General features: G+C 54.1%; 1 protein-coding gene across 1 annotated transcript in view; it reads right to left on the bottom strand.

Annotated features, from left to right (window-relative positions):
* Positions 1-251: 251 nt before the first annotated feature.
* SERPINC1 (serpin family C member 1) overlaps positions 252-12,135 on the bottom strand; it is a 62,103-nt gene continuing 50,219 nt past the window's right edge. The window contains exon 7 of the mRNA XM_075321081.1: positions 252-520. Coding sequence (XP_075177196.1) covers positions 344-520 — 177 coding nt within the window. The 3' untranslated portion in view covers positions 252-343. The remainder of the gene's footprint in view (positions 521-12,135) is intronic.

Here is a 12,135-nt window from a genome sequence, read left to right as displayed (position 1 = left end):
AGCAATGGCTGGTGCATGGGGAAATATAGGATAACACGCTGGCTATGCAAAATGCCGGCCTACAGATCAAATTTCTATTATGGTTCATAAAAAGGGTCCCGATTGTCTCTTTGTCCCTATTACTACGGAGGAACATGGGTTTATATGCCTCACTGAATATGTATGTTCTTCAAGCCGAGGAAAGAAAAAGAAGAACAAAGTCCTATAACATGATTTTTATTATAGCATCAAACATTAATATATCCATTAGGTAAACAAGTGAAAGCAAAAACGACAATGTGCCTTTGAGGAGGCGAGAAGGCAGATATGGGGAAGTGGCTTGAATTTTGGTCACAATGCAATGTTAATTACATCCAGGATTGGAAACTCTGCCCATGAAAATAATAGCATTGATTGCAACTTCTCGAATGAAGACCAGGAAGGGTTTGTTGGCTCTAAACATGACCCTCCTTGGGTTGAATGAGCGTCCGGTCATCGAAAGAGTCGTTGCTGCTGTCGCCTCACTGCCCTCTTCATTGACCTAAAAGAAAAAGATTTCATGATTGTTTCATTATACAACTATAACTTCCGCCCACAAATCACAAGAACATTTTTTGTAATCCTTTTGACCCACTATTAATTTGCAATATGTGTTTGCTCTTGGCAATACCACATATAACTGATGTTTTTAGCAAAAACAAAAAAATAAACAGTCAGATCTGACACAAAAGGGAGTATATTAGAAAACTTGTTATTCTGGTTTTTAGTGTAAACATTTTTTTTAAACAATTTGGTGGCAGTTTTTGAGCGTTTTTTTTACGCATTTTTAATTTTACTCTCGTTTACTTGATCGAACACTAGGCACATGGACTTGGACAATATAAGCAGAGCCATGGGCGTGCCCAGCGAGGGGCAGGGGGGGCACCTGCCCCCCCCCCTAGAAGCAGGGGCACAATGTAGTGGGCCGCTGTATCTGCAGTCACCGGCGCGCTGCTCAGCACTGTGTGCATGCCGGGCACACTAGCTGCAGCAGGAGGCAGCGTGCTGTGCCGGCCCTGCTGTGTGCTGTGTGCCTGGCATGCACACAGTGCAAAGGAGCGCGCCGGTGACTGCAGCTTCCTCCTTCTTCCTATTCAAATGTATTTGCGTCTTTCAGACGTAAATACATTTGAACAGCGCGCCGGGACTGGGACCCACCCCTGACGTGCAGCAACGTGATGAGATCAGCACCTTGCTGACGTCATCACAGTGCTGCGGGCGCCACACAGGGGACATGAGGATCAGGAAGCGGTAAGCTCTCCATGAAGAGACAGGTGTAATTAATGGAGATGTGTGGGGAGGGGCTGAGGACACACAACGGGGAACATTTGTGAAGGAGACACAGCTTTGTGACAGGCAGAGGAGAAGCACTGTATTCCGAGGGAGGTGGGGAGGCAGGAGTGTGTAGTGATGGGATAGTGTATTTTGTGTCTGCAGGGGGTGATGGGGGGGTGCAATGTATTATGTATGGGGAGGGGGTAATGGAGGGTGCATTGTATTGTGTGTGGGGGGAGGGGTAATGGAGGGTGCACTGTATTTGTGTGGGGAGGGGTAATGGGGGTACATTGTGTGTGCAGGGGGTGCATTGTGTGAGTGTAGGGGGTGATGGGGGGTGCAGTGTGTGTGTGTGTGTGTGTGTGTGTAGGGGGTGATGGGGGGTGCAGTGTGTGTGTGTGTGTGTGTGTGTGTAGGGGGTGATGGGGGGTGCAGTGTGTGTGTGTGTGTGTGTGTGTGTGTGTGTGTGTGTGTAGGGGCGGATGGGGGGTGCAGTGTGTGTGTGTGTGTGTGTGTGTGTGTGTGTAGGGGGTGATGGGGGTGCAGTGTGTGTGTGTGTGTGTAGGGGGTGATGGGGGGTGCAGTGTGTGTGTGTGTGTGTAGGGGGTGATGGGGGTGCAGTGTGTGTGTGTGCAGGGGGTGATGGGAGGTGCAGTTTGTGTAGGGGGTGATGGGGGGTACACTGTGTGTGTGTGTGTGTGTGTGTGTAGGGGGTGATGGGGGGTACATTGTGTGTGTGTGTGTGTGTAGGGGGTGATGGGGGGGTACATTGTGTGTGTGTGTGTGTGTGTGTAGGGGGTGATGGGGGGTACAGTGTGTGTGTGTGTGTGTGTGTGTAGGGGGTGATGGGGAGTGCATTGTGTGTGTAGGGGGTGATGGGGAGTGCATTGTGTGTGTGTGTGTGTGTGTGTAGGGGATGATGGGGGGGTACAGTGTGTGTGTGTGTGTGTAGGGGGTGATGGGGGGTACATTGTGTGTGTAGGGGGTGATGGGGGGTACATTGTGTGTGTGTGTGTGTGTAGGGGGTGATGGGGGGTACATTGTGTGTGTGTGTGTGTGTGTGTGTGTGTGTGTGTGTGTAGGGGGTGATGGGGGGTACATTGTGTGTGTGTGTAGGGGGTGATGGGGGGTACATTGTGTGTGTGTGTGTGTGTGTGTGTAGGGGGTGATGGGGGTACATTGTGTGTGTGTGTGTGTGTGTGTGGTGTGTGTGTAGGGGGTGATGGGGGGTACATTGTGTGTGTAGGGGGTGATGGGGGGTACATTGTGTGTGTGTGTGTGTAGGGGGTGATGGGGGGTACATTGTGTGTGTGTGTGTGTGTGTAGGGGGTGATGGGGGGGTACATTGTGTGTGTGTGTGTGTGTGTGTGTGTGTGTGTAGGGGGTGATGGGGGGTACATTGTGTGTGTGTGTAGGGGGTGATGGGGGGGACATTGTGTGTGTGTAGGGGGTGATGGGGGGTACATTGTGTGTGTGTGTGTGTGTGTGTGTGTAGGGGATGATGGGGGGTACATTGTGTGTGTGTGTGTTTAGGGGGTGATGGGGAGTGCATTGTGTGTAGGGGGTGATGGGGAGTGCATTGTGTGTGTAGGGGGTGATGGGGGGTACATTGTGTGTGTAGGGGGTGATGGGGGGTACAGTGTGTGTGTGTGTGTAAGGGGTGATGGGGGGTACAGTGTGTGTGTGTGTGTGTAGGGGGTGATGGGGGGTACAGTGTGTGTGTGTGTGTGTGTGTGTGTGTGTGTGTGTGTGTGTAGGGGGTGATGGGGGTACATTGTGTGTGTAGGGGGTGATGGGGGGTACATTGTGTGTGTGTGTGTAGGGGGTGATGGGGGGGTACATTGTGTGTGTGTGTGTGTGTGTAGGGGGTGATGGGGGGGTACATTGTGTGTCTGTGTGTGTGTGTGTGTGTGTAGGGGGTGATGGGGGGTACATTGTGTGTGTGTGTGTGTGTGTGTGGGGGGGGTACATTGGTACATTGTGTGTGTGTGTAGGGGGTGATGGGGGGTACATTGTGTGTGTGTAGGGGGTGATGGGGGGGTACATTGTGTGTGTGTGTAGGGGGTGATGGGGGGTACATTGTGTGTGTGTGTGTGTGTGTGTGTGTGTAGGGGGTGATGGGGGGTACATTGTGTGTGTGTGTGTAAGGGGTGATGGGGGGTACATTGTGTGTGTGTGTGTGTGTGTGTGTGTAGGGGGTGATGGGGGGTACATTGTGTGTGTGTGTGTGTGTGTGTGTAGGGGGTGATGGGGGGTACATTGTGTGTGTGTGTGTGTGTGTGTGTGTGTGTGTAGGGGATGATGGGGGGTACATTGTGCATTGTGTGTAGGGGGTGATGGGGGGTACATTTTGTGTGTGTGTGTGTGTGTGTGTGTGTGTAAGGGGTGATGGGGGGTACAGTGTGTGTGTGTGTGTAGGGGGTGATGGGGGTACAGTGTGTGTGTGTGTGTGTGTGTGTGTGTGTAGGGGGTGATGGGGGGTACATTGTGTGTGTAGTGGGTAATGGGGGGTACATTGTGTGTGTAGGGGGTGATGGGGGGTACATTGTGTGTAGGGGGTGATGGGGGGTACATTGTGTGTGTGTGTGTAGGGGGTGATGGGGGGTACATTGTGTGTGTGTGTGTGTGTGTGTAGGGGGTGATGGGGGGTACATTGTGTGTGTGTGTGTAGGGGGTGATGGGGGGTACATTGTGTGTGTGTGTGTGTGTGTGTGTGTGTGTAGGGGGTGATGGGGGGTACATTGTGTGTGTGTGTGTGTGTGTGTGTGTGTAGGGGGTGATGGGGGGTACATTGTGTGTGTGTGTGTGTGTGTAGGGGATGATGGGGGGTACATTGTGCATTGTGTGTAGGGGGTGATGGGGGGTACATTTTGTGTGTGTGTGTGTGTGTGTGTGTGTGTAAGGGGTGATGGGGGGTACAGTGTGTGTGTGTGTAGGGGGTGATGGGGGTACAGTGTGTGTGTGTGTGTGTGTGTGTAGGGGGTGATGGGGGGTACATTGTGTGTGTAGTGGGTAATGGGGGGTACATTGTGTGTGTAGGGGGTGATGGGGGGTACATTGTGTGTGTAGGGGGTGATGGGGGGTACATTGTGTGTGTGTGTGTGTGTGTGTAGGGGGTGATGGGGGGTACATTGTGTGTGTAGGGGGTGATGGGGGGTACATTGTGTGTAGGGGGTGATGGGGGGTACATTGTGTGTGTGTGTGTGTGTGTGTAGGGGGTGATGGGGGGTACATTGTGTGTGTGTGTGTGTGTGTGTGTAGGGGGTGATGGGGAGTGCATTGTGTGTGTAGGGGGTGATGGGGAGTGCATTGTGTGTGTGTAGGGGGTGATGGGTGGGTACATTGTGTGTGTGTGTGTGTGTGTGTGTGTGTGTGTAGGGGGTGATGGGGGGTACATTGTGTGTGTGTGTCTGTGTGTGTGTAGGGGGTGATGGGGGGTACATTGTGTGTGTAGGGGGTGATGGGGGGTACATTGTGTGTGTGTGTGTGTGTGTAGGGGGTGATGGGGGGTACATTGTTTGTGTGTGTGTGTAGGGGGTGATGGGGGGTACATTGTGTGTGTGTGTGTGTGTAGGGGGTGATGGGGGGGACATTGTGTGTGTGTAGGGGGTGATGGGGGGTACAGTGTGTGTGTGTGTGTGTGTGTGTAGGGGGTGATGGGGGGTACAGTGTGTGTGTGTGTGTGTGTAGGGGGTGATGGGGGGTACATTGTGTGTGTGTGTTTGTAGGGGGTCATGGGGGCAACATTGTGTGTAGGGGGTGATGGGGGGTACATTGTGTGTGTAGGGGGTGATGGGGGGTACATTGTGTGTGTAGGGGGTAATGGGGGGTACATAGCGTGTGTAGGGGGTGATGGGGGGTACATTGTGTGTGTGTGTGTGTGTAGGGGGTGATGGGGGGTACATTGTGTGTGTGTGTAGGGGGTGATGGGGGGTACATTGTGTGTGTGTGTGTGTGTGTGTATAGGGGGTGATGGGGGTACATTGTGTGTGTAGGGGGTGATGGGGGGTACATTGTGTGTGTAGGGGGTGATGGGGGGTACATTGTGTGTGTGTGTGTAGGGGGTGATGGGGGGGTACATTGTGTGTGTGTGTGTGTGTAGGGGGTGATGGGGGGTACATTGTGATTGTGTGTGTGTGTGTAGGGGGTGATGGGGGGTACATTGTGTGTGTGTGTGTGTGTGTGTGTGTGTAGGGGATGATGGGGGGTACATTGTGTGTGTGTGTGTGTGTGTGTAGGGGGTGATGGGGGGTACAGTGTGTGTGTGTGTGTGTGTGTGTGTGTGTGTAAGGGGTGATGGGGGGTACAGTGTGTGTGTGTGTGTGTGTGTAGGGGGTGATGGGGGGTACAGTGTGTGTGTGTGTAGGGGGTGATGGGGGGTACAGTGTGTGTGTGTGTGTGTGTGTGTGTGTGTGTGTGTAGGGGGTGATGGGGGTACATTGTGTGTGTAGGGGGTGATGGGGGGTACATTGTGTGTGTAGGGGGTGATGGGGGGTACATTGTGTGTGTGTGTAGGGGGTGATGGGGGGGTACATTGTGTGTGTGTGTGTAGGGGGTGATGGGGGGTACATTGTGATTGTGTGTGTGTGTGTGTAGGGGGTGATGGGGGGTACATTGTGTGTGTGTGTGTGTGTGTGTGTGTGTGTGTGTGTGTGTGTGTGTGTGTGTGTGTGTAGGGGATGATGGGGGGTACATTGTGTGTGTGTGTGTGTGTGTGTGTGTAGGGGGTGATGGGGGGTACATTGTGTGTGTGTGTGTGTAGGGGGTGATGGGGGGGGTACATTGTGTGTGTGTGTAGGGGGTGATGGGGGGTACATTGTGTGTGTGTGTGTGTGTGTGTGTGTGTGTGTGTGTGTGTAGGGGGTGATGGGGGGTACATTGTGTGTGTGTGTGTGTAGGGGGTGATGGGGGGTACATTGTGTGTGTGTGTGTGTGTGTGTGTGTAGGGGGTGATGGGGGGTACATTGTGTGTGTGTGTAGGGGGTGATGGGGGGTACATTGTGTGTGTGTGTGTGTGTGTAGGGGATGATGGGGGGTACATTGTGCATTGTGTGTAGGGGGTGATGGGGGGTACATTTTGTGTGTGTGTGTGTGTAAGGGGTGATGGGGGGTACAGTGTGTGTGTGTGTAGGGGGTGATGGGGGTACAGTGTGTGTGTGTGTGTGTGTGTGTGTGTAGGGGGTGATGGGGGGTACATTGTGTGTGTAGTGGGTAATGGGGGGTACATTGTGTGTGTAGGGGGTGATGGGGGGTACATTGTGTGTAGGGGGTGATGGGGGGTACATTGTGTGTGTGTGTGTGTGTGTGTGTGTAGGGGGTGATGGGGGGTACATTGTGTGTGTGTGTGTGTGTGTGTGTGTAGGGGGTGATGGGGGGTACATTGTGTGTGTGTGTGTAGGGGGTGATGGGGGGTACATTGTGTGTGTGTGTGTGTGTAGGGGGTGATGGGGGGTACATTGTGTGTGTGTGTGTGTGTGTGTGTGTAGGGGGTGATGGGGGGTACATTGTGTGTGTGTGTGTGTGTGTAGGGGATGATGGGGGGTACATTGTGCATTGTGTGTAGGGGGTGATGGGGGGTACATTTTGTGTGTGTGTGTGTGTGTGTGTGTGTAAGGGGTGATGGGGGGTACAGTGTGTGTGTGTGTAGGGGGTGATGGGGGTACAGTGTGTGTGTGTGTGTGTGTGTGTGTGTAGGGGGTGATGGGGGGTACATTGTGTGTGTAGTGGGTAATGGGGGGTACATTGTGTGTGTAGGGGGTGATGGGGGGTACATTGTGTGTAGGGGGTGATGGGGGGTACATTGTGTGTGTGTGTGTGTAGGGGGTGATGGGGGGTACATTGTGTGTGTGTGTGTGTGTGTGTGTGTGTGTGTGTGTGTGTGTAGGGGGTGATGGGGGGTACATTGTGTGTGTAGGGGGTGATGGGGGGTACATTGTGTGTGTAGGGGGTGATGGGGGGTACATTGTGTGTGTGTGTGTGTGTGTGTGTGTAGGGGGTGATGGGGGGTACATTGTGTGTGTGTGTGTGTAGGGGGTGATGGGGAGTGCATTGTGTGTGTAGGGGGTGATGGGGAGTGCATTGTGTGTGTGTAGGGGGTGATGGGGGGTACATTGTGTGTGTGTGTGTGTGTGTGTGTGTGTGTGTATGTGTGTAGGGGATGATGGGGGGTACATTGTGTGTGTGTGTGTTGGGGGTGATGGGTGGGTACATTGTGTGTGTGTGTGTGTGTGTAGGGGGTGATGGGGGGTACATTGTGTGTGTGTGTCTGTGTGTGTGTAGGGGGTGATGGGGGGTACATTGTGTGTGTAGGGGGTGATGGGGGGTACATTGTGTGTGTGTGTGTGTGTGTGTGTAGGGGGTGATGGGGGGTACATTGTGTGTGTGTGTGTGTGTAGGGGGTGATGGGGGGTACATTGTGTGTGTGTGTGTGTGTGTAGGGGGTGATGGGGGGGGACATTGTGTGTGTGTAGGGGGTGATGGGGGGTACAGTGTGTGTGTGTGTGTGTGTGTGTGTGTGTGTAGGGGGTGATGGGGGGTACATTGTGTGTGTGTGTGTGTTTGTAGGGGGTCATGGGGGCAACATTGTGTGTAGGGGGTGATGGGGGGTACATTGTGTGTGTAGGGGGTGATGGGGGGGTACATTGTGTGTGTAGGGGGTGATGGGGGGTACATAGCGTGTGTAGGGGGTGATGGGGGGTACATTGTGTGTGTGTGTGTGTAGGGGGTGATGGGGGGTACATTGTGTGTGTGTGTAGGGGGTGATGGGGGGTACATTGTGTGTGTGTGTGTGTATAGGGGGTGATGGGGGTACATTGTGTGTGTGTGTGTAGGGGGTGATGGGGGGTACATTGTGATTGTGTGTGTGTGTGTAGGGGGTGATGGGGGGTACATTGTGTGTGTGTGTGTGTGTGTGTGTGTAGGGGATGATGGGGGGTACATTGTGTGTGTGTGTGTGTGTGTGTGTGTAGGGGGTGATGGGGGGTACAGTGTGTGTGTGTGTCTGTGTGTAAGGGGTGATGGGGGTACAGTGTGTGTGTGTGTGTGTAGGGGGTGATGGGGGGTACATTGTGTGTGTAGGGGGTGATGGGGGGTACATTGTGTGTGTAGGGGGTGATGGGGGGTACATTGTGTGTGTGTGTGTGTGTAGGGGGTGATGGGGGGTACATTGTGTGTGTGTGTAGGGGGTGATGGGGGGTACATTGTGTGTAGGGGGTGATGGGGGGTACATTGTGTGTGTGTGTGTGTGTGTGTAGGGGGTGATGGGGAGTGCATTGTGTGTGTGTAGGGGGTGATGGGGAGTGCATTGTGTGTGTGTGTGTGTGTGTGTGTGTGTGTAGGGGGTGATGGGGAGTGCATTGTGTGTGTGTGTAGGGGGTGATGGGGGTACAGTGTGTGTGTGTGTGTGTGTGTGTGTGTGTAGGGGGTGATGGGGGGTACAGTGTGTGTGTGTGTGTGTAGGGGGTGATGGGGGGTACATTGTGTGTGTAGGGGGTGATGGGGGGTACATTGTGTGTGTAGGGGGTGATGGGGGGTACATTGTGTGTGTGTGTGTGTGTAGGGGGTGATGGGGGGTACATTGTGTGTGTGTAGGGGGTGATGGGGGGTACATTGTGTGTGTGTGTGTGTGTGTGTGTGTGTGTAGGGGGTGATGGGGAGTGCATTGTGTGTGTGTAGGGGGTGATGGGGAGTGCATTGTGTGTGTGTGTGTGTGTGTGTGTGTGTGTGTGTGTGTAGGGGGTGATGGGGAGTGCATTGTGTGTGTGTGTAGGGGGTGATGGGGGTACAGTGTGTGTGTGTGTGTGTGTGTGTGTGTAGGGGGTGATGGGGGGTACAGTGTGTGTGTGTGTGTAGGGGGTGATGGGGGGTACATTGTGTGTGTAGGGGGTGATGGGGGGTACATTGTGTGTGTAGGGGGTGATGGGGGGTACATTGTGTGTGTGTGTGTGTAGGGGGTGATGGGGGGTACATTGTGTGTGTGTAGGGGGTGATGGGGGGTACATTGTGTGTGTGTGTGTGTGTGTGTGTGTGTGTAGGGGGTGATGGGGGGTACATTGTGTGTGTGTGTGTGTGTGTGTGTGTAGCGGTGATGGGGGGTGCAGTGTGTGTGTGTGTGTGTGTGTGTGTGTAGGGGGTGATGGGGGGTGCAGTGTGTGTGTGTGTGTGTGTGTGTAGGGGGTGATGGGGGGTACATTGTGTGTGTGTAGGGGGTGATGGGGGGTACATTGTGTGTGTGTAGGGGGTGATGGGGGGTACATTGTGTGTGTGTGTGTGTGTGTGTAGGGGGTGATGGGGGGTACATTGTGTGTGTGTGTGTGTGTGTGTGTGTAGGGGTGATGGGGGGTGCAGTGTGTGTGTGTGTGTGTGTGTAGGGGGTGATGGGGGGTGCAGTGTGTGTGTGTGTGTGTGTGTGTGTAGGGGGTGATGGGGGGTACATTGTGTGTGTGTGTGTGTGTGTAGGGGGTGATGGGGGGTACATTGTGTGTGTGTGTAGGGGGTACATTGTGTGTGTGTGTGTGTGTGTGTAGGGGGTGATGGGGAGTGCATTGTGTGTGTGTAGGGGGTGATGGGGAGTGCATTGTGTGTGTGTAGGGGGTGATGGGGGGTACATTGTGTGTGTGTGTGTGTGTGTGTGTGTGTAGGGGGTGATGGGGAGTGCATTGTGTGTGTGTGTGTGTGTGTGTAGGGGGTGATGGGGGGTACATTGTGTGTGTATGTGTGTGTGTGTGTAGGGGGTGATGGGGGTACAGTGTGTGTGTGTGTGTGTGTGTGTGTAGGGGGTGATGGGGGGTACAGTGTGTGTGTGTGTGTGTGTGTGTGTGTAGGGGGTGATGGGGGGTACATTGTGTGTGTAGGGGGTGATGGGGGGTACATTGTGTGTGTAGGGGGTGATGGGGGGGTACATTGTGTGTGTGTGTGTGTGTGTGTGTGTGTGTGTGTAGGGGGTGATGGGGAGTGCATTGTGTGTGTAGGGGGTGATGGGGAGTGCATTGTGTGTGTGTAGGGGGTGATGGGGGGTACATTGTGTGTGTGTGTGTGTGTGTGTGTAGGGGGTGATGGGGAGTGCATTGTGTGTGTGTGTAGGGGGTGATGGGGGGTACATTGTGTGTGTGTGTGTGTGTGTAGGGGGTGATGGGGGGTACATTGTGTGTGTGTGTGTGTGTAGGGGGTACATTGTGTGTGTGTGTGTGTGTGTGTGTGTGTGTAGGGGTGATGGGGAGTGCATTGTGTGTGTGTAGGGGGTGATGGGGAGTGCATTGTGTGTGTAGGGGGTGATGGGGAGTGTATTTTGTGTGTGTGTGTGTGTGTGTGTAGGGGGTGATGGGGAGTGCATTGTGTGTGTGTGTAGGGGGTGATGGGGGTACAGTGTGTGTGTGTGTGTGTGTGTGTGTGTGTGTGTGTGTGTAGGGGGTGATGGGGGGTACAGTGTGTGTGTGTGTGTGTGTGTAGGGGGTGATGGGGGGTTCATTGTGTGTGTAGGGGGTGATGGGGGGTACATTGTGTGTGTAGGGGGTGATGGGGGGTACATTGTGTGTGTAGGGGGTGATGGGGGGTACATTGTGTGTGTGTGTGTGTGTGTGTGTGTGTGTGTGTGTGTGTAGGGGGTGATGGGGGGTACATTGTGTGTGTGTAGGGGGTGATGGGGGGTACATTGTGTGTGTGTGTGTGTGTAGGGGGTGATGGGGGGTACATTATGTGTGTAGGGGTGATGGGGGGTGCAGTGTGTGTGTGTGTGTGTGTGTGTGTGTGTAGGGGGTGATGGGGGGTGCAGTGTGTGTGTGTGTGTGTGTGTGTGTGTGTGTGTGTGTGTAGGGGGTGATGGGGGGTACATTGTGTGTGTGTAGGGGGTGATGGGGGGTACATTGTGTGTGTGTAGGGGGTGATGGGGGGTACATTGTGTGTGTGTGTGTGTGTGTGTGTGTGTAGGGGTGATGGGGGGTGCAGTGTGTGTGTGTGTGTGTAGGGGTGATGGGGGGTGCAGTGTGTGTGTGTGTGTGTGTGTGTGTGTGTAGGGGGTGATGGGGGGTGCAGTGTGTGTGTGTGTGTGTGTGTGTGTGTGTGTGTAGGGGGTGATGGGGGGTACATTGTGTGTGTGTAGGGGGTGATGGGGGGTACATTGTGTGTGTGTAGGGGGTGATGGGGGGTACATTGTGTGTGTGTGTGTGTGTGTGTGTGTAGGGGGTGATGGGGGGTACATTGTGTGTGTGTGTGTGTGTGTGTGTAGGGGTGATGGGGGGTGCAGTGTGTGTGTGTGTAGGGGGTGATGGGGGGTGCAGTGTGTGTGTGTGTGTGTGTGTAGGGGGTGATGGGGGGTACATTGTGTGTGTGTGTGTGTGTGTGTAGGGGGTGATGGGGGGTACATTGTGTGTGTGTGTGTAGGGGGTACATTGTGTGTGTGTGTGTGTGTGTAGGGGGTGATGGGGAGTGCATTGTGTGTGTGTAGGGGGTGATGGGGAGTGCATTGTGTGTGTGTAGGGGGTGATGGGGGGTACATTGTGTGTGTGTGTGTGTGTGTGTGTGTAGGGGGTGATGGGGAGTGCATTGTGTGTGTGTGTGTGTGTGTGTGTAGGGGGTGATGGGGGGTACATTGTGTGTGTATGTGTGTGTGTGTGTAGGGGGTGATGGGGGTACAGTGTGTGTGTGTGTGTGTGTGTAGGGGGTGATGGGGGGTACAGTGTGTGTGTGTGTGTGTGTGTGTGTAGGGGGTGATGGGGGGTACATTGTGTGTGTAGGGGGTGATGGGGGGTACATTGTGTGTGTAGGGGGTGATGGGGGGGTACATTGTGTGTGTGTGTGTGTGTGTGTGTGTGTAGGGGGTGATGGGGAGTGCATTGTGTGTGTAGG

Source organism: Anomaloglossus baeobatrachus, chromosome 8 (assembly GCF_048569485.1).
Source record: "Anomaloglossus baeobatrachus isolate aAnoBae1 chromosome 8, aAnoBae1.hap1, whole genome shotgun sequence".
Classification (NCBI taxonomy): domain Eukaryota; kingdom Metazoa; phylum Chordata; class Amphibia; order Anura; family Aromobatidae; genus Anomaloglossus; species Anomaloglossus baeobatrachus.
Note: the sequence above shows the minus strand (reverse complement) of the source record. Positions and strands in the feature narration are given on the sequence as shown.